Genomic DNA, 20950 nt, shown 5'->3' with positions numbered 1-20950 from the left:
TAATAATAAAAAATAGTCAATTTTAATTTACAGTGTCTTATCCTACCTTTATTAGTTTTTGGTTTTCTCATACATCTAGCCTATCGATTAGGATTGTATTTTTTTTTTCTCAATTTTAAGTTGAAAATGCTAATTAAGTTAGTTCTTTTAGTTGAAAATAAAAAAGGGGAATACGATTAACTTTTTTTTTTTTTAGCTTTATCAAGAAGAAATCTTGTTAGGATTGACTTTTAAGAAGTCAAAATTTTCTTTTTAAAGTTTAATAACAATTCATATATCTATTTGATTAATTTTATTCAAAAAACTTAGGGTATAAAAATACTTTGATACAAAAGTTAGAAAAATGTTATTTCAATTATTACTCACAACTCAAGCATGCACAAAAAATAACTAAAAACATCTCAAATTTATTATAAAAAAGTTATTTTTAGAATAAATTCTCAAAAAATTATTTTATATAAAAAAATGTTCTATAAAAATAAAATAAAAATTCAAAAATCATTACTAAGCAAGCCTATGCTACTGTGGATGCTTTGGACAAAATGAAAAAGAAAAATGGTATTTTTCAATACCATTTGAAATCATGAAAAGACCATAACCTTGCATACAATATATGGGTCAAGGCCTTTAAAAAAAAATAATTTCTTTTTATTTGGATATCTAACTTGGGATTCAAGGTTTAATTAGGAATTTGGTCATTCGTCACCATTTTCATTGGTTGAAATTCTTTGGTAGACTTGGTTGTTGACTTAGTAGTTCACATCAAGCCATATGGACCAATGTTACTAAGGATCTTATCAATTCACAGCTAGGGTTGTAGCTTAAGAAAATATCTTCAATCAAACAAATGATACACCAGCAAACCCAAGTCTTGAACAAGAATCAAATTTCGCATACTAGATTTTCACCTTATCCTTTCTCTATTATTTTTTCAAAAAAATTTCCATTAATGTTAAATTATTATTAAGTTGCATATTTTAGTTGCTTGAATATCATTATTTAATAAGGGGCCATGGGGTGTTGTGTAATCCAAGTAGAAATTAATAATGACTCTTTGTGCAATTGTTTAGCCGACATAATTATTATTTTTTTTCTTTTTTCATTAAGACAACACTTGTAGCATCAAATCCTAGTTTCCCTCATTGGATTGAAGTAGTTTTAGCAGAAAATGTAATGTGCAAAACCATGGCTGCTACATGTAACTCTATCGATATATCTAAATCAACTATCCCTTTTTGTCGAAGGTGAAAAATGATTAGTACTAGTACATTAAAATAAGAACTATATGTTGCGTAAGGAAAAGATTTAATATTGCAACACATTAATAGAAGGGCAAAAACTGAAATTTTCCATATATAAAGGTGTATAGGATTTTATTGTGATTCGATCAATCATGCCTACCTTCACAGATGCGAGATAACATTTCACAATATGATAGAAAATATTACAGAGGATACATGTGGTTTCCAATGGTTGAATGAATTATTGGACATCGTGGTAGAGCCCAGACTTCTACATTGTTATTGTTGACAAAACATCATAGCTAAGTGGTCCACGAAAAGAATACAAGGAGAAAGGAAGAAAAGGAAAGGGGACGTAAACAAAAGTCATATATGGATATGTGAACTTACAAATCCTATATCCTTTTATCAATAAAACAGTTGAAATATTTTACCATTTTTATATTAAATCATGATAAAAATAAAATGTAAATTTATTAATATTTTTATTTTATTAGTTTGTAAATTATAATATTTAATTATTAAAAAATATACTATATGTCAAGAAAAGAAGAAGTTTTTTTCTTTTCTTTTTTCTTTTTTAAAATTTTACATGAATATTCAATATATTCATTTCAAATAATTAATGTTATTAAAAATGGTATTTTTAATACTATTTGACATCATAAAAGGACCATAACCTTGCATACAATATATGGGTCAAGGCCTTTTCAAAAAAATAATTTGTTTTATTTGGTCATTCAGCACCATTTTCATTTATTGAAATTCTTTCGTCGACTTGGTTGTTGACTTGGGAATTGACGTCAACCGATATGGACTTCAGATTCCCCACCAGAGATGAATGAAAATAAAGGCAAATATGAAAGGCAAGTGGTGGTGGTAGGAAGACTCTTATCAATAACTTTTGTGAGGTACTGGAGCTTAGGGCGACTGTAGACCAATGTCATCCCGAATCTTATCAATCCCTCTTACTGACTGCTGGGGTTATAGCTTAAGAAAATATCTTCAATCAATCAAATGATGCATCCGCAAATCCAAGTCTCCAGCAAAATTCAAATCATTATTCACATCACAACCTTTTTTGAACCTATATGCAAGCAAGGAAGCTGCTCGTGCGGCTAAGTGTTAACCAAGGATGAAAATATCAGTAATCATGGATATATCAGTACTTGGATTTTACGGATATATCGGGATATATCGACGGATATTTTGGCACAAAATATCGATAGACCAAAAATTCATCAAAACTTATGAAAATGTAAGAAAAAAACTCTTAAAAATGAAATTAGAAGTATAATAGACATTTTAAAGTTGTTTTGTTGAAAAATTAATATATGTATGATATGATTTGCGATATTAAATTTAATTATATAGTGTCAGCTAATAAGAAATGTGAATTTTTTAAGTGTAGACTCATTATGAAGTTAAATTATTACAAATATACTAATTATATAATTTAAATATATTACTATATTAAGTTAATTTACTTACCTCTATTGAAAATATATTAATTAATTGTAAAAATATACTAATTTAAATTCAATGTTATATTAATTTAAAAATGTACTAAGTTAATTTACTCTCAATATACTATTATTACACTTGAATATCAAAATAAAAGAAAATTATTAATTTAAAACTAAATTATTGAAAATTTACTAATTATGTTATTTAAATATATTTATGATTTTTATTTTAAAATATTGGTACATTTTGATACAAAATATTTTTATTTTAAAATATTGATAATTTTATTTATGATTTTATATTTGTTTTATATTTAATTAGTATACAAAATAAATTATAAGATAATTAAAATTAACTTATTTATAATAATTTACTTTTTAACCAATTTTTCACCGATATATTATATCCAATATATCTTTGAAATTTTAGCTATTTTTTCCCATTTAGGATCGATATTTTGCTTGTATCACCGATGTATCTATGACACTGATATTTACTGATATTTCCATCAGATGATATATCTTACCTATATATCGTATCCACCTTCTCCGATACACGATATATTGGCGATATATTACCGATATATCCTGATATTTTCTTCCTTGGTGTTAACAGGGTTAGCCCAATTTGTTGAATTTGTAGTTTAACATCCACACACACATTCTTTCCACATCATTTGATGGCCCTTTATAGATTATATATAAATTCAGAGTACTTAGGATTTGAGGGCCATGAAGGGAAAAAAGACAGTGGTAAAAAAGGAAAAAAGTAGAACTGTAATTAGCTTGGCCCTTGAGAAATATTTTTTGGTCACACTGTTCCATCATTTGGCCTGAACCAAAATCCTCAATATGTCAAAGCTATGTTGTACAAAATTCCTTACAGGCTAATATTTGTTGACACACTTCTGCCATGAATACATAAGCCGGTAGTATTAGAGCTCTCCACATTACTGAGACAGATGGGCTCCTGTCATGAAACATTTGATTTTTCCAGGAAAAGGAAAATTTTGTCCTAGTTGAGTTCTAATGACCCGTCCTTATATTTGCTTGCGCAATTTTGGAGTTCATTCTCTCCCTCCTTAATTGTCTAAGAATTGATGGATGCTAATCTTAAACCGTTTGGCACTAGCCAACCCTATGGAGATGGAAAACATGGTAGTTAGGTGTGGCGAAGAAGTCTCAAAGCTCTTGGACCCTTTTGAAGAGGCAGGAATTGAAGAAATTGTTGAAATCATGAGTGGATTTTCAAGAGATTGTGAGGAAGTCACCAACATCGACAAGTTTCAAGCGAGGAAAGCAGTTATGAGCAGGATGTTGGTGAAGAGCCTGCAACCTGGGGATGTCGTGTTTGAGAGAATATCCCATGCTGTTTATTTGGCTGCAAGAGGAGTAGTGCTTGTAGGGAAGGGCCCTCAAGGAAGAAAATTAGCAGAAATGGCACTCTGGCGGGTGAAAGCTGTTGATCTGATTGATAGAGTGGAGACAACTGCTGTAATATTGGTGGCAGCAACCACAGTGTCGGTTAATATTCATGGGCAATGGTATACATATCTGATTGATAACATGTGATTGGTTTGACGTGAAGAAGAATGAAGTTAATTATAAGGTGGAAAGAAGAAAATAATGCACACACCTGTACATAGTAGTGGGTGTACATTTATGTTTTAAGTATGAACACAGGATAGAAGGTTGTTAATATGAAGAAATATTTCATGAATAGGAGAAAGGGATGTTGTAAATAATATTTATAACTGAATTGAATGTTTCTTTTCTATTCTGATTCAACTCCTTTTATTTTCTGTCCAGACTCTAGAGAAATAAAGTCTGTCAGTCTGTATGTCTGTTAATAACACTTGGGATATAAATAATTGCTTTCATGTTACAACCAAAAGTTCATAGTTGTTAGAATGGATTTGGTTCAAGTAAGGAAGGATGGAAACAAGGCAAAAGCTTGTGTAATATCTGTAAATCATTGGTAACATAGTTCTGGAAATTCCAATTGAAGTAATGTTGGACCGCTTTTTTTGTGGATTAGGTACCTTAGAAATGAGAACTTGCATAGAGGAGTGAATTTTGTATTGCATGAAGAGAGTGAATAAGCTCAACATAACACCATTCTTCATTCCTATACAAAATTAGGAAGTTTAAATGTGAATGGATCAAGTTACAGTATTCTTCATGATGTATGAATCTTTCTACTGATATAAACAATGAGAACCAAGATGGAAATTGGAATTCCTTCAATGAACAACAGCAACTTCCTCACTTTGGTGCTCCCCACCTTCCATCCCCAATAATCTTTGTCACAATTTTATGACAAATTAAAGCCACAAACACCTTAGCTACTGAAAAGTATAAGCCAAAAGAAAACAACCCAGTCACATTCTGGTTAGCAATAAGATGTCATACATTTCAACCACATAGAACCTACAAAATGATTTAAGAACACAACTGGTAATTTGTAGATTGGAAGGATAGTCTCCATGGTTGGAGAACATACAAGCGGCTATGAATGTATAATTATTGAATAGAGTTGAGAAGTGTATGAAGATATTAGGAGCTATGTGATTGTTCATATATCAAGATGGCCTGTGTCTTTGCTACTGTCTTCCATGGGTAGAGCCATGGGGTACTGTTTCATTGGAAAGAAAGATCATTTCTAAATGTCCAGTGAGAAAATCAAATTGAAAGCCTGCAGTGAATATCAATAAATTAGCCCATGGAGAATCTGAGGCTCATGAGTATATATAAAGAAGACAAGTCACTTATTATACCTGGAGAGCTACTTGGCACCATGTCTTATGACCATGGAAATAACTTAAAAGTTAATTTGTGTATAAGGACATTTGAGACCAGAATTGACAATTCAACTTCAAAGTTAATTTGTATATTGAAGCACAAGATGTTGAACATCAACTTCTGTGAAGGATTGGAATTTAGGGCAAGTAGATATGCCCTAAAAGGAACACTTAGATGTCAACCACAACTGAGCTGAAATGGGCTAGATTGAAATGGTACTTCAAACACATATTGAGAGGTGCTTTGACTTCTTCTATGTCTCTGCCTTACAAAGAAGAAAATACTTCAAAAAATCCATATAATCATTGGTAAGTACAAGAAGACCCCAATATTCTGTGTCTGTTTTCAACTGCTGTGTTGGAAGAAGAAAAAAAAAAACCCTCTAATTGAAGGAAGGGGGCAAAGTAGCATAAGATGCTACTTTCCCATGCCAGTCTTTTGTATTATGAAGCTTTGAACCATCCCAACCCAAAGGATATCCATCAATCTAATAGTTCATCATGATTTTCAAAACACAGGTTTGCATGCAACAATGACACTAAACAATAAAGATTGATGCCAGTTTAGTTTATCAGAGAAAAAAGGACTACTGAGTCAGACATCTGTTTTCCATTGGAGATGATGCCCTAATCAAGAAGATTAAAGGGTGATTAGAGTTTGAAGTGTCATAACCACCTGAAAGAAAACAATTGCAAAGACATGGACAGATGCACATAAAATGTATGTATCCACTAACAAATGGTTAATTGAGAGGAAGACATCATTTTTGAAACCAAAAGGATTTTTCTTAGCTTTGGTAGTAACACACCCAATATCTCCTTGTATAATACAAATCATATTCCTAGAACTAAAATAACAGCATCTTCAGGCGCCTTTGCAGAAGCTCTTAGCACCAGTTAATGAAGGTGACTCATGAGGGATGGTCAAAGGACTAGCTGAGATATCTGAAATAGAAGACATGTTTATTATCTGTCTGTGAATAACTAGTGTTGAGCAAAATGCCCTAGTAGCTACAAAAATGCTGGAAGACGTGTGAAAGTTGTTTTTGAATTGAGGAAGCTTATGAATCTGTTAAGAAGGCTGTTGAGGTGAGAAGAGATGCCGAAATTGAGGCTGCAACCATAAAACAACTTAGTCAATGAACCTGATAGAGTTTCATGTAGCTGTTATGCTGCTGTTGCTATTTTATAAGAAATAGTTGTTAGTTCCAGCTATTTTTGCTGCTTTTCTATTGTTTTATGTTGCAAACTTGTGTATAAATGTTGCATTTATCATTTAATAAGAGTAGACATTTTCGTTGTCTCATATACAAATTTTGGTTGTTGCTTCCAGCACTTCTAGATTCTAAAACCAACGATTGGTATCAGAGCCTTCTATCTTAAGGGACCTGTGAGGATTGAGTGAATCCAAAATACCTTCAAATGGATGGAGATACAAGCTTTCTGTCCGTACTAGTTTTCAATGGTGATAATTATCAAGCATGGGCTGTTAGAATGACAATCCACCTTGAAGCTTTGGATATTTGGGAGGCAGTAGAAGAAGATTATGAAGTACCAACACTTGGAGACAATCCAAGTATCAATCAAATGAAGATTCACAGGGAAAGAAACACAAGAAAAGCGAAAGCCAAGGCCTGCCTCTTCTCTGCAGTTTCACCTTCCATTCTCACCAGAATCATGCAAATGGAGTTTGCTGCAGCAATCTGGGAGTATCTAAAAAATGAGTACCAGGGGAATGAAAGGGTGCAGAATATGCAGGTAATGAATTTAATCCGAGAATTTGAAATGAGCATAATGAAAGAGTCTCAAACTATCAAAGATTATGTTGAACAACTACTTAGCATAGCAAACAAGGTAAGATTGTATGGTAAGGAATTTTCTGATGAAAGAATTGTTCAGAAAATCTTAGTAACTCTGCTTGAAAAATATGAAGCCACAATCTCTTCCTTGGAAAACTCTAAAGATCTGTTAAGTATATCTTTGGCAGAAATTGTTAATGCTTTGCAGGCCTTAGAACAAAGGAGAATGATGAGACAAGAAGGATCTGTTGAGGGAACATTCCAAGCCAAATCACAAAACAATGATTTCAGCAAAGACAGAAAGAAAAACAAGAAGAACAACAAGTCAAGCAATAATAAAAAGAATCAGAAAGAAGCCCATCCACCTTGCCCTCATTGCAAAAAAACAAATCATCCTCCACAAAAGTGTTGGTGGAGGCCAGATGTCAAGTGCAACAATTGTGGTCAGTTAGGCCATATGGAGAAGGTATGCAAAACACAACAAGAATGAGAGATCAAGGTTGCAGCTGTTGATCAATATCATGAAGAACAGTTGTTTGTTGCCACCTATTTTTCCAGCAAAAACGCGTCTGAAAGTTGGCTCATAGACAATGGTTGCACAAACCACATGACTTATGATCAATGGCTTTTCAAGGAACTCGACAAAACAACCGTTTCCAAAGTAAGAATTGGAAATGGGGAATACATCTTAGCAAGGGGCAAAGGGACTGTTGCCATTGAAAGTCTCTCAGGTTTGAAACTTATCCCTGATGTTTTATTTGTTCCTAATATTGATCAAAATCTCTTGAGTGTTGGGCAGCTACTTGAGAAAGGTTTCAAGGTGCTATTTGAGGACAAGTTCTATATGATCAAGGATGGAAATGGAAAAGATGTGTTCAAGATCAAGATGAGAGGCAAAAACTTTGCCTTGAATATGCTTAAGGAAGAGTAGGTTGCTGTTTCTCAAGAAAATAATGTCACAGCTTTATGGCATAAGAGATTGGGGCATTTTCATCATAATGGAGTGCTCTACATGAAGAAGAATCAACTTGCAATAGGTTTACCTAACCTGAAGCAAAATCTTCCTACTTGCATAGCCTGTCAGTATGGAAAACAATCCAGACTTCCTTTCGCAAAGAAATCTACATGGAGATCATCACACAAGCTCCAACTTGTACACACTGATGTTGGAGGACCTCAGAGAACACCATTTCTGAAGGGTAGTAAGTACTACATTGCCTTTATAGATGATTATACCAGATATTGTTGGATTTTTTTCCTAAATTTTAAATCTGAGGTTGCTGATGTATTTTGGAAGTACAAGGCCCTAGTAGAAAACCAAAGTGGTGCCATCATACAGGTTATAAGGACAAATAATGGCACTGAATATACTTCTGAAAGATTCAACAATTTCTGTGAAGAAGCAAGCATACAGCACAAATTGACTGCACCTTACACACCACAATAGAATGGAGTGGCGGAGAGGAAGAATAGGACTATAATGGAGATGTCAAGATGCCTTTTGCATGAGAAAGGACTACCAAAAAAGTTATAGCTTGAAGCCGCAAACACTATAGTGTTTCTACTGAATAGACTCCCAACCAAAGCTTTGCAAAAAAAGACTCTTTTCGAGGCTTGGTTTGGATATAAACCTCTATTGTTAAACTTAAAAATATTTGGTTGCCTTTGTTTTTGTTATGTGCCTCAGATTAAATGGGACAAGTTGGATAAAAAGGCAGAAGCTGGGATCTTTGTAGGATACAGCAGCCAATCAAAGACTTATAGAGTCTATATGCCTCATGCTGACAAAGTCATTGTTAGCAGAGATGTCAAATTCATGGAGAATGATAAATGGAGTTGGGATGCTAAAAAAAATCAAAATTTTAAGTTTCTTGATGAAAATATTGATGACATTCCTTTAAGAGGCACCAAATCACTTTCTAATATTTATCAAAGGTGTAATGTGGCTGTGTTTGAGCCTGCAGGTTTTAATGAAGCCGTTGAGAATAAAAAAGGGAGGGTTGCAATGCAGGAGGAGCTCAGCATGATAGAGAAAAACAACACTTGGGAGCTAGTTGACAGACCAACACATAAAAAGGCCATTGGTGTCAAGTGGGTTAATAGAACCAAACTCAATTATGATGGTTCTGTAAACAAACATATAGCCAAGTTGGTTGTCAAAGGTTATGCTCAAATATTCGGTGTGGATTTTTCAAAAACTTTGCACCTGTAGCAAGGTTGGATACAATAAGGATGTTGCTAGTTTTGGCTGCTCAAAAGGGTTGGAAAATCTATCAGCTAGATGTAAAATTAGCTTTTCTAAATGGTTACCTTAAGGAGGAAATATTTGTGGAGCAACCTGAAGGATTTGCAGTAAAAGACAAAGAAGACAAGGTTTATCAACTAAAGAAAGCCTTGTATGGCTTGAAGCAAGCCCCTAGAGCCTGGTACAACAAGATTAATGTACATCTGCTTGGTCTGGGGTTTAAAAAAAGTCAGAGTGAATCCACACTCTACATTAGAAAAATTGATGTTGACATACTTATTATTTCATTATATGTTGATGATTTGCTTGTAACAGGAAGCAATCAATGTTTAATGGATAAATTCAAAACTGAAATGGAGGAGGTCTTTGAGATGACAGATCTTGGAGACATGTCTTATTTCTTGGGAATGGAAGTGCATCAGAATCAGCACGAGATATTCATCTGTCAATAGAAGTATGCAAAGGAAATTCTAAAAAAGTTTAAGATGGAGGAATGCAAGCCCACAACCACTCCTATGAATCAAAAAGAAAAGTTTTGCAAAGAAGATAGTGCTAAAAAAGTAAATGAAGAGTTATACAAAAGCATGATTGGATGCTTGATGTATTTGATTCCAACAAGGCCAGGTCTACTCTCAAAATACATGCATTATGCTAGTGAAATTCACTTGCAGGTAGCAAAACGTATTGTGAGATATATAAAAGGCACTATTGACTTTGGCATTAAGTTCAAGCAGGTGCAGAATTTTCATTTTCATGGATTTTCTGATAGTGAGTGGGCTGGCTACGTTGATGATTTGAGAAGCACATCAGGTTATTGCTTTAGTTTTGGTTCAGGTTTTTTCTCTTGGTGCTCTAAAAAATAGGATATCGTGGCACAATCCACAGCTGAAGCAGAGTACATTGCTGCTGCTACTGCTGCAAATCAAGCACTTTGGATAAGAAAACTGCTAACATACTTAAACATGGAGCAAACTGGGAGCACGCAAGTCTTTGTTGACAGTCAAGTTGCAATTTCAATTGCAAGTAATCTAGTATTCCATGGCAAGACAAAGCACTTCAAAATCAAGTTTTATTTCTTAAGGGAAATACAACATGATAGAGAAGTAACTTTGGTACATTGTAAAACAAAAGTACAAAATGCTGATATTCTAACAAAAGCTCTACCAAGAGCTAGGTTTGAATTTCTCAGAGAAAGACTTGGAGTTTGTAGCTCCCAAGTCAAGGAGGAGTGTTGAGCAAAATGCCTTAGTAGCTACAAACATGCTGGAAGACGTGTGAAAGTTGTTTTTGAATTAAGGAAGCTTAGGAATCTGTTAAGAAGGCTGTTGAGGTGTCAAGAGATGCTGAAATTGAGGCTACAACCATAAAACAACTTAGTCAATGAACCTGATAGAGTTTCATGGAGCTGTTATGCTGTTGTTGCTATTTTATAAGAAATAGCTGTTAGTTCCAGCTATTTTTGCTGCTTTTCTATTGTTTTCTATTGCAAACTTGTGTATAAATGTTACATTTATCATTCAATAAGAGTAGACATTTTCGTTGTCTCATATACAACTTTTGGTTGTTGCTTCCAGCACTTCTAGATTCTAAAACCAACAACTAGTCAGAGGCATGTTTCGGTATCATTTGGGGTATAAGTTAATGGATTTCATGTTTCACCTTTAAATTTCTATTTCTTATTTATTATATGCTGTGACTTGTGATGATGATGACTCCTATCTTCTTTAATTGCTTAATCCTTCATGACCTATAAGCTAAAGTACATAGCTGTTGTGGGACATGGAAAAAAAGGCAAAAGCTGGTGTGATCTTTGTAATTCATCTCTGGCAATGTTCTGGAAAATTCCAATTAAAGTAATATTTGATCAATTCTTGCAGATTAGGTGCCCTAGAACTAAGAGCTTGAGCAGACTTGTCTATTGCATAAAGAAAGTGATGAAGCTTAACATAACGTGCTTCATTCCTTCTATTCAGAATTAGGAAATTGAATGAGAACGAATCAAGTTACAGTATTCGCCAGGATGTCAAAGTCTTTCTAAACATCTGACTCTGCTGATACAAACAATGGGAATTCCTCCAATGAGGGAAGCACGGGAACATTGTCAATTCTAAGAAAATGAGAGTGATCTAAGTGATCATCCCAACAGCAACACCATGTATACAGAAGATCTAAGAAAAACCAAAACAAGAACAAAATGACATCAAAATTAGGAAAGAAACAAATGCATCAAAATCATGACAAAGATGTTATATTCTTGTATCCTTGCCTTTCAAATGTGACTAATTGCTAATCTCTCAATTTATGCAAGCAGAAGCATAACAAACACCATCTCTGGTAAAATGCTGACTGCCAAACCAATACAGAGCAACCTCATTCAAACATGACCAGACTTGACCAATTCAGTACCAGAAACATAGAAGCCATTGTAGTAGCGTCCTTGCCATTTCCCTGTTTAATACCAGTTAAGGTTTTAGGCACTGAAAAAGAAGAACCTTCCTCACTCCACCTTCCATCCCCAAAAACCTTCGAGATAATTTTGTTACAAATTCAAGCAACAAATCCTTATTTATTGAAAAGCATAAGCCAAAAGAAAACATACCTGTTTCTTTCTGGTTAGGTATAAGATATCACACATTTTGACCTCATACAATCCACAAAATGATGTAAGAACAACTTGTAATTTGCAGATTACGAAGAGCGTCTCCTCTGTTTTACCCTCAGAAAATGGACCAAAGCAATTAAAATATTTCTCTAACCATAAATGTGCCCATGTATGCTTATGTAAGAGAAAATCAGAAATCGGCCTTGCCCATTCGAAAGGTAATGTACTTGAGTCATGGAGAAAATATAAGTGACTTTGTTTGGTATGAGCTACTTGGGAAGAAATCTTTGTTCATTCTTGATATCTTTGTTCCTGACTTGTACCAAACAAACAGAGCATAAAATTGACTTTTGTTAATCTATAATTCTTGAATAGAGTTGAGAAGTGTATAAAGATTCTTATGATTGTCCATGAGTAGAGCTATTGTGATTGTCCAAGGGGAGTTGACCTTGGGTGTTGAAAATTACCAATGAAAGAGTTGAGGGCATGTATCTTGGGTGTTGTCTTCCGTGGGGAGTCATTGAAGAAAGATCATTGCCAAATGTCTAGTGAGAACATATTGAAAGCCTGTGGTAAATATCAATAAATTAGTCCCTAGAATAGAATTAGAGGCTCATGAGTATATGGAATAAGACAAGTCACTCATTCACTACTACAAAAATTGTATACAATGACGTTCACTTTCTTGGCACTTTTAAAAAGTGTCAACATTTCCAACCTACAATGGTGCTTGCTAGAAGGTTGGGTAATAATAGCGCTTATTGTATAAATTCTTGGCGCTTTATAAAAGCGCCCTTAAAAAATTCACTTTTTTATATCTAAGACACTTGGTAAAGTGTCATTTGTTAACATATTATATGTACTCTTTTTTGAAATTTCATCACACCGCCGAACATGTCCCCGAACAAATCGAGTTCCCTTTCAAACCCACCAAGACATATCGAGCTCTCTTTCACTCTGAGAAGAACTTTCATGCTACAACCAGATATTGAAGACCTACTGGAGAGTGTATTTCACACTGACACCCACACCAGGGGCAGTCTACTAGCAATTTCTTTGAAACACCTATGACAACAAATTGCCCCATTCTTAAAGTTCAAGGTTCCAGCAATCGACTAGAAATCGAACTTACAACGAGTAGCCAGTGAGCAAAATTATTCCTTGCAAAATCTGTATGAAACAAATCCACCATTGCCAAGGTCATTTTCTTTTAACACATCTTCATGGTGAAGACTTTCAAACTTTGTCTAAGGTCAGTAAATATTCTCTTCTCATCCTTTCCACTTGAAGCATTGAAGTATTCTTATAGTTTCTGTCCAACCCTAACTATTGTTTTACAACTAATTAATTAATTTATTTTTTATTGTTCAGCCCTAACTATTTTACTTTATACATACGATTTGGCTTGAATATTTATGCCAAAGATGACATGTCAGGTTAATGCTCTAAATTTTCTCTTATTTTTCTCTATATCATATAAAACATCTTAGGATTTGAAAGAATTTTATAGTTTTCTCAGTATTACTTTAAATTCTTGAATTTCCTATCTAAGGTCTCCTAATTCATTTTTAAGATTTCAATAGCAGGAATTTAATGCCTATTTTAACTTTTGAAGCAAGAAAAACTAACTTTGAGCGGCTGGATTGTTAATATTCAGAACTGAAGTCAGACATGAAACTGATGTTTGAAATTTTCATTTGGTGCCCCATATGCTATAAAGACAGTGGTTTACAAGGTTGGTTTGTGGTTCAATGGAAACTTTGTTGGCTTGACTTTAATATATCCTGGATAGATATTTTTCTGTAAGTGTGGTTATATTTAGATAAGGATTGATTTGGTGTGAATGGGTTCACTTCAAAATTTGTATATTTTTGGCTAAACCAAACCAACCAAGCTATAATTTTTATTATATTTTAGAACTTGGATCACTTAAAATCAAGAATCTTTAAGAAGAAAAGTTTGATACCCTGCCAAATGATCTTAAATTCTAAGGATTTAAGTAGTTAGAAAAATAAATGAATCTTAAGATGTTTAATATTTGATTAAAGATAATGTTAGTTTAAGAAGAAATATATAATGATAACATGCCTTCATCATATAATTTTGTTGAGAGAAAAAAAATATCTACAAAAAGCTACTAAAAGTGGGGTAGAGAATATTAAAATTTGTGAATGGATTGACATGATTGGGAACAATTCTTAGATTAATGGTCTTGCTGAATACATAATAATATTGGTAGGTAGTGGAAAACATGCACAACTTGGGTGAGAACATTAAATTTGGTAATAACCCTGCATCACAATCCCAAGCAACTCTACAAGGCACATTAACAAGTGGCACACACTTTGTTTACCCACAAACCATGAAAACATGCTATAAAACTTCATTGGAAAAATCTTTGTTTTTAATTTTTTTATGACTTGCGTTGAACCCACTTGAAATTGCAATTGTTGAGGAATCATGACTTACTCCTTGTTTATGAATACATTAGAACCAGTTGGTCAACTGTAATACTTTCACAAAATGGTTCACACTTGCCAAGTTCTAAAGTAACATGATAAATTCAAATTTTTTTTTCCTTTGATTGATAAGATAACAAAATTTGGTTGATGTTGTTCATTATTATTTTTTAAATATTCTTTTCCCTCATGGAGGCTTACAGTTGGTTATTTTTATTTTTAATCTCTTTCACATTTTGTGTTTGTGTACTTGCAGTCTTATGCATATTTCATTATAGGAAAGAAATGAAAGTTTGTTAGCTAAGCAAAAGGTTAAAGTTGTTTTTTTTTAGAACTTTGATTTCTGGTTATTTCAACAATTCCTATTCAATAGTGTGTTTGCCTTTTTCCAAGTTGAATTTTTCTCTTAGAAAAGCCTACTAGAAAGTTGTAATGGTTTTAGTACAAAACCTAAGTGGAGAACCTTGCTCTTGTTTTTGTAGTTGAAGAATCAAATAATAGCAGTTGCATAATCAATGAGTTATCTTACAATAGCAAGTTGGAGAAAAGAACCATTAGGTTTGATTTTAGCTCTTCTACATCTATGGTTAGTAGGAGAGAGGTGAGCCCTCAAAATGATGGTTGTGAACCTTTGGAGTCTCAAAATATGTCTAGGCTTGAAGATGGTTCTGATTCTCTGTCATTTCCTGGCCAAGTTCAAAGTGGGCTCCAAGAGTTAAGTTTCTCTGCAGCAGGCTGTTTATTAGTTTTGATCAGTAACCCTGGGTAGATAGCACATTCTGGTAACATCTCTCTACCATCAGACCACTAGTACTAGTTCCTTTGCCTTCACCATGTTAATCACTTACAAACTATCTTTTCTATCATTTCCACTGTATTGTCAGCTAACTTCTTATTTTAAAAACTTTTCTATCATTTCATCCTAACTTAATTAGATGCTGTTAAGTTAGTTTATTTTTAGGACTTTGATAGTCCCATGTAATGTCAACAAACCTCTTAGTTTAAAATTGTTTCCATTATATTCATCCTAAAATGTTGAATAAGCTAGTGTATCTTATATGTTGCACAACTTCTCCCAAGGGAATGGAAACATCATGAATATCACGAGGCTGTCAAAAATTGGTACGAGCACCTCCTTGAGGTTAAGTGTATTTTCAGGTAAGATTTTCATATAGATTTATAAATGTTCCTTTATATTTTGTTTCTTGGAGAAAAATAAACAAAGAAGGTAGGTATGTTCTTTTAAACTGGTATTTCATTGCTTGAGAAAAAACAGAGTAGGCTTGAGAAAAAAGTTGAGGTATTTCATTGCCCAGTTTATAAGTAGTAAGAGGATTGAAAAAAGGGTGCTCACATGAAAGTCATATGCTTTTCATGACTTAATTTAATTCATAAGTCTCTGGAATGGATTTAAAGGTACACGAGCATAACCACTTTGTCCTAGCCATATATTTGTTCTGCAATTATTTGGGATATGTTCCTAGGAAGCATACTACAAAAATCTAGTTTAAAAGCCATAAAGGAAAACATGCTTATCCCAATTAGCTTCATCATCTTTCTATGTTTGTCTCTATCCTTTAAAAACTATTTAAATAAATGTGATTTTATCTTTTTAATGTTGATGTGCCTTGTATAAATAGGTCTCAACCTGTCAACACTTCTCAATGGGAAAATGACAAGGTTATATCTATTCGATTTAATCCTAAAGAACCAGATGTCTTGGCAGCTTCCAAATCAATTACTAGTTTCTTTATTTTATTATTTCTTTATTTACTTATTTCTTGATTGTTTTGGGATAAGAAATGAGAAAGTTAATTGATAAATTAGAAAAGCAACTATAAGAAAAGATAGGAAGCCTTCAAAACAAAGCAACCAAGAATAAATTCAATAAAAACATAATACAAAGCAAACAAAGGAGCCATCCAAAACCACTTAAGGGGGAAGATGATCTTCTCTAAAATTCCCAATATTTGACCTCTTTTTGCCAAGAATTCAACATCCTAATTGGCTTACCTAGGAATTCAACTGTAACTTACCCCTAGAACCTTTCTCAAGTAATGACATACCATTAAGAACCCTTATTAATTGAGGTGGCCCAAGAATTGACCACTAAAGAATCTACTCTCAATAAGCATGTGTCTGAACCCTATTATTCAGGCCTCTTTGAAACTATGCATGCAAGAAATTATGATTCAATAGACTAAGCATTTCTCTTTGGCTTACATATTTCATAATAATCACCAGCCCTTCACTGCTACTGTAAGGTAAATATTACCAGAAAACCTTTTGCATTAAGCTTGCAGTTGTACTAATTACTAACTGAATCTTAATTTTTTTGCTAATAAACTACAGACATTGACCATATAATTTAGGATTACTAATTGAACTAGCTAAGTATTCTCCCCATCTTGATTATCATGATTCCAATATAAAGGAAATAATTCATAGCTCAAATTTCCCCTTTGAATCAATATGCTCTACTTCATTTTCACACTATAGACAAAGTTCTTTGATTGAATAAAAAACTTACCCTCTATTTTTTTTTTTTTGACAAAAAAAAAACTAACATAGGAATCCTCTATAATAATAAATAAAAATAAAAACTTAACAACAATAGCTGGGGGGCATGGGATTCCCAAAATAAGACTAGTTTGAAACCCTCTCACATCAATTTCTGCCTTTAGGCTTGCTCTGACTATGGTAGCCTGGATGTATGGACTTCCCAAAACAGGACTCTGGAGCACTTGAGAACCTCTCACATAAATTTCTGCATCCAACCTTACCTCACCTTGGAATTAAGTGAAAGAACAAAACCTCAAACAGTATCTGACTGGAGCAAATATTTTTACAATGCTAATAAGAAGAATGCTCATTCTTGGTAACTCAAATTCATAGGAGTTTGAAACTTTGAATATATATATATATATATATATATATATATATATATATATATATATATATATATATATATATATATATATATATATATATATATATGGGAATCCATATGTATAGATAGATATTAGAAACACACACAAATATGGACATGGAAATGTTGAAGAATCACTCTTTCTAATTAAGAAATTTACAACTACTCTATCATTTTACATGAATAGCCTCCAGACAAAATTTTGTTATTAAAAAAACATGCATTAGTTAGAGGATTTATACCATTTCTTTGGATTTTAACAACTTCTCAGTGGTGGGTGATTCAACCATAGTTATGTCTCAAGTTTCTTAGAAAATTTAGGCCCTTGGAACTGGGGCAATTGGTCGTCCTTGTCTTCTGCTGGTTCAGTTGTATTTTGTTGATTCAATTATATTTTTAGTTTTCTTTCTTTAAGATATGGTCATCCCTTACGTCCTTTTTTTATCATTAATTAATGGTTTTTGTTGTTCATGATCAGAAAGAGAGAAGGAAAAACAAATAAACATGGTTTCACACAAATACTGTTATGTTTCTCTTATGGAGCATTTTATATGCTAATTTTCTTAGTTGAAACCAAAATATTATTTGGTAGTTTTATCAATTTTAACGTATTTTCCTTTTCTAATACAAACTCTAACATATATTTTCTTGTTGCAAGAACTAATTCCATTTCTTGGAATCCAATGGAACCCATGAACTTCACAACTGTAAGCATAATAATTCAACTTATACATTTCTCTGTTTTTCTTTTTCCCCACTTCCTGTGGTAGTTTATCATTTGTATTCAATTTGATGATGCACTCTCCTCTATAGATTGGTTGTTGCAATTAAGATTCATAATTTTCTCTCTTTCACTTTGCATTGCCAAGAACCAAATGAAAGAGGAATGATTAGTTTTAATATAATATTGTATTGATTCCTTCAAAGAAATTAAGAATCTAGTAAAACTTTGTTTCAGGAAATTTTTGAAAGTTCTGTTTTGGATTTAACTCTTTTAAATTCTAAGAGTTGTTGATTCCTGATGTCATTCTTTAAAAAAAATTTCAACCAGTCCCAAGTGAGTTGGCAGATCAAGAGCATAGATATTGTGATGCTTTTGTCAATGACCAATTGTTCTATTTTTTTTTTTCTCTCCTTTGGACAAATCGCATGATTTTATTATGATAGCACATAAACTATTTTAATTAAAGCAAATAATATTAGGATGGTACATAGCTTAGTACTATTGGATTTCAACTTCTAATGTAATCAATGCCAACTGCATTTCTTTAACAACTAATGTGCGCATTTACTTTATTTTTGTTCCTTTCCTTCAAGGAGACCTATCTTTTCTTGAAGTCTAGACTTGACATTAATTTGACTCTAGATAGAGTTGAATGACAGAAAAGGATTTGTACAAAAGACTTCAATTTGTTAGAGTTTAAGGCTTGTTTTGCCTAGTTAATTTATTTATCTATTTATTTGACTAGGATTATCAAGTTTATTTTTGATCTATAATATTTGTATGCATTGAGCCAAAGTAAGATTCATGGATATTGTTTCGCTGGTCCAATGATGAGTACATATCCTTGCCATCTTTTATACGAGACTTGTTTTAAATAAGTCTGTTTTTTAATGAAGATGGATAATGTTGTTAGAGAGGTAAGATGTCGAAGCTCGTTGCTACCCAGAGACTTGAGATTCGGAAGATTAGATATGTGAAGAGAGGTAAGTGTGGAGGGCAGTAGGGACTCATTGGGAAATGATTCCATGTCTTGGCATCCATCATTGATTGTGAATTTTGTAAGAGAGGCCAGTCTTTGCAAACCCCAGTCCACCTGAGATGTGAGTTGGTTGCAGGATAAAATTGCAACTTCACGCAGGTCGGAGGGCAAACCATCTCTCTGAAACAACAATTCTGGACAATCTATTAACCTCAATTCCTGCAACGATGAGTGTGTGTGCGCCAGCAACTTCAGCTTCCTGCAACTGGAGATCTTATAGCGTGCAGACTCCAGAGCAGGCAATTCAATATATTCAACATCAGGGCACTCTTTGATTTCCGAACTATTTAGAGACGTGGGGTCCCCCTCTGAAACGGAGATGGAGAGGAATTCAAGCCCTTCGAAATCAGAGATGTAGAGATTGTTCAACCGTGGAAAGATGCTTAATGAGAAAGATAATGAGAAAGAATTACGGCTGCTAACAGCAAGAATGGATAAATGTTCAAGGAATGGATACGACATTCCTTGGTACACTCCCGTTTGGTACACTCCCAGATAATTAGTGACTTCAATGTAGTGGGTAAACCAACACTGTGCAAGGGTCTGGAGAAACGACAACTTGTGATGCGCAAATGTTGGAGAAGACAAGTGCTTCTTTGTAGCATTCCCTCCTCCAATACCCACTCTATCGAATCACATTCTCTGATTGTTAGCATCTGTATTCGTGGTGGCAGTTCTTCAAATTGAGAGATGTCTGAAATTTCAATTTCTGAAGTTTCGAGATCAGTGAACCCACAAGCTGGCCTTTTCAACCGAAATTTACCATGATACGACATTTTCCATTCACGGATTTGAGGAGCTCGGAGGGAGCCCAAAAGCAACTCACAATCAATGATTTCAAGTTTCTTCAATGAACGAAGCTATTTTGGTAATTTCCCAGTGAGTTTGGGACATTCATTTATACAAAGCTCCTGAAGACGAGGGAATTCTCCACGTCTGCATCCACAACATAACCATTTCTCCCAGTTGTACATCTTCCCGAATCTTAGAGTTTGTAGGGACGGGAAGGAGGGCTTAATTGTGTTGGAGGAAGAAGCATTTCCCATAAAATTCACTACCCACCATTTTAACTCCTTTCATTTCTAAGATAGAAAGATGTTTAAGAGAGGGTAGCTGCCCGAGTGGTGGCAATGACGAGCAATTGTTACAATTCTGAAGCCCCAGGTCAACACGATTGAAGAATGAAGGATCTCCTACCCAAGCTGGAAAGCTTAAACCACTAAAAGAATTAATATGGAGTCTCTTGAGGTTTGTATGTGGCTGTAAGCTGCTGAGTATATCCATTCTACTTTGCACAACACCACCAACATCAGTGTTCTCATAATCCCACTCAAACTCCAACTCATCAAGGTACTTTTTATCCTTCATATTAGCTTCTAATGCATCCCTATCACATACAACATTCTGCACCTTTGAAATGACAAGACTTCCCGAAAGCTCCCTCAATGCTTCCAATCTTAACCCACCATTTTGGCCCACAATAAATGTAGAAAGTGATTGTAAATTATTTAGCTTACACATATCACTTGGCATCTCCTTCACCAAAGTATAACGAATATCAAGGTAACGCAAATTAATCAATTTTTCCATCTTTAAGGGTAATTCAACAAGACAATGACATCCCAATAACATCAATGTTTGTAAA

General features: G+C 33.7%; 1 protein-coding gene across 1 annotated transcript; it reads right to left on the bottom strand.

Annotated features, from left to right (window-relative positions):
- Positions 1 to 11851: 11851 nt before the first annotated feature.
- LOC117925907 (putative disease resistance protein At3g14460) lies at positions 11852 to 20895 on the bottom strand. Its single transcript, XM_034845017.1, has 4 exons — positions 20454 to 20895; positions 19350 to 19928; positions 11959 to 12000; positions 11852 to 11898 (listed from the first exon to the last, which is right to left on the bottom strand). The coding sequence occupies exons 1-4, from the start codon at positions 20893 to 20895 to the stop codon at positions 11852 to 11854; spliced, it is 1110 nt and encodes a 369-aa protein (XP_034700908.1).
- Positions 20896 to 20950: the final 55 nt, after the last annotated feature.

Source organism: Vitis riparia, chromosome 12 (genome assembly GCF_004353265.1).
Source record: "Vitis riparia cultivar Riparia Gloire de Montpellier isolate 1030 chromosome 12, EGFV_Vit.rip_1.0, whole genome shotgun sequence".
Taxonomy (NCBI): Eukaryota; Viridiplantae; Streptophyta; class Magnoliopsida; order Vitales; family Vitaceae; genus Vitis; species Vitis riparia.
This window is presented reverse-complemented; position numbering and strand designations above follow the sequence as displayed.

Bases quoted from the DNA above. Each gene is read 5' to 3' on its own strand.
- LOC117925907 (XM_034845017.1), bottom strand. From the start codon at position 20,895: ATGGAAAAATTGATTAATTTGCGTTACCTTGATATTCGTTATACTTTG. The intron at 19,929-20,453 runs GTAACAATTGCT...GATTCGATAGAG, and splicing joins TGACCTGGGGCTTCAGAATT to TGGGTATTGGAGGAGGGAAT. The intron at 11,899-11,958 runs GTACTGAATTGG...TTGGTTTGGCAG, and splicing joins CAATGGCTTCTATGTTTCTG to TCAGCATTTTACCAGAGATG.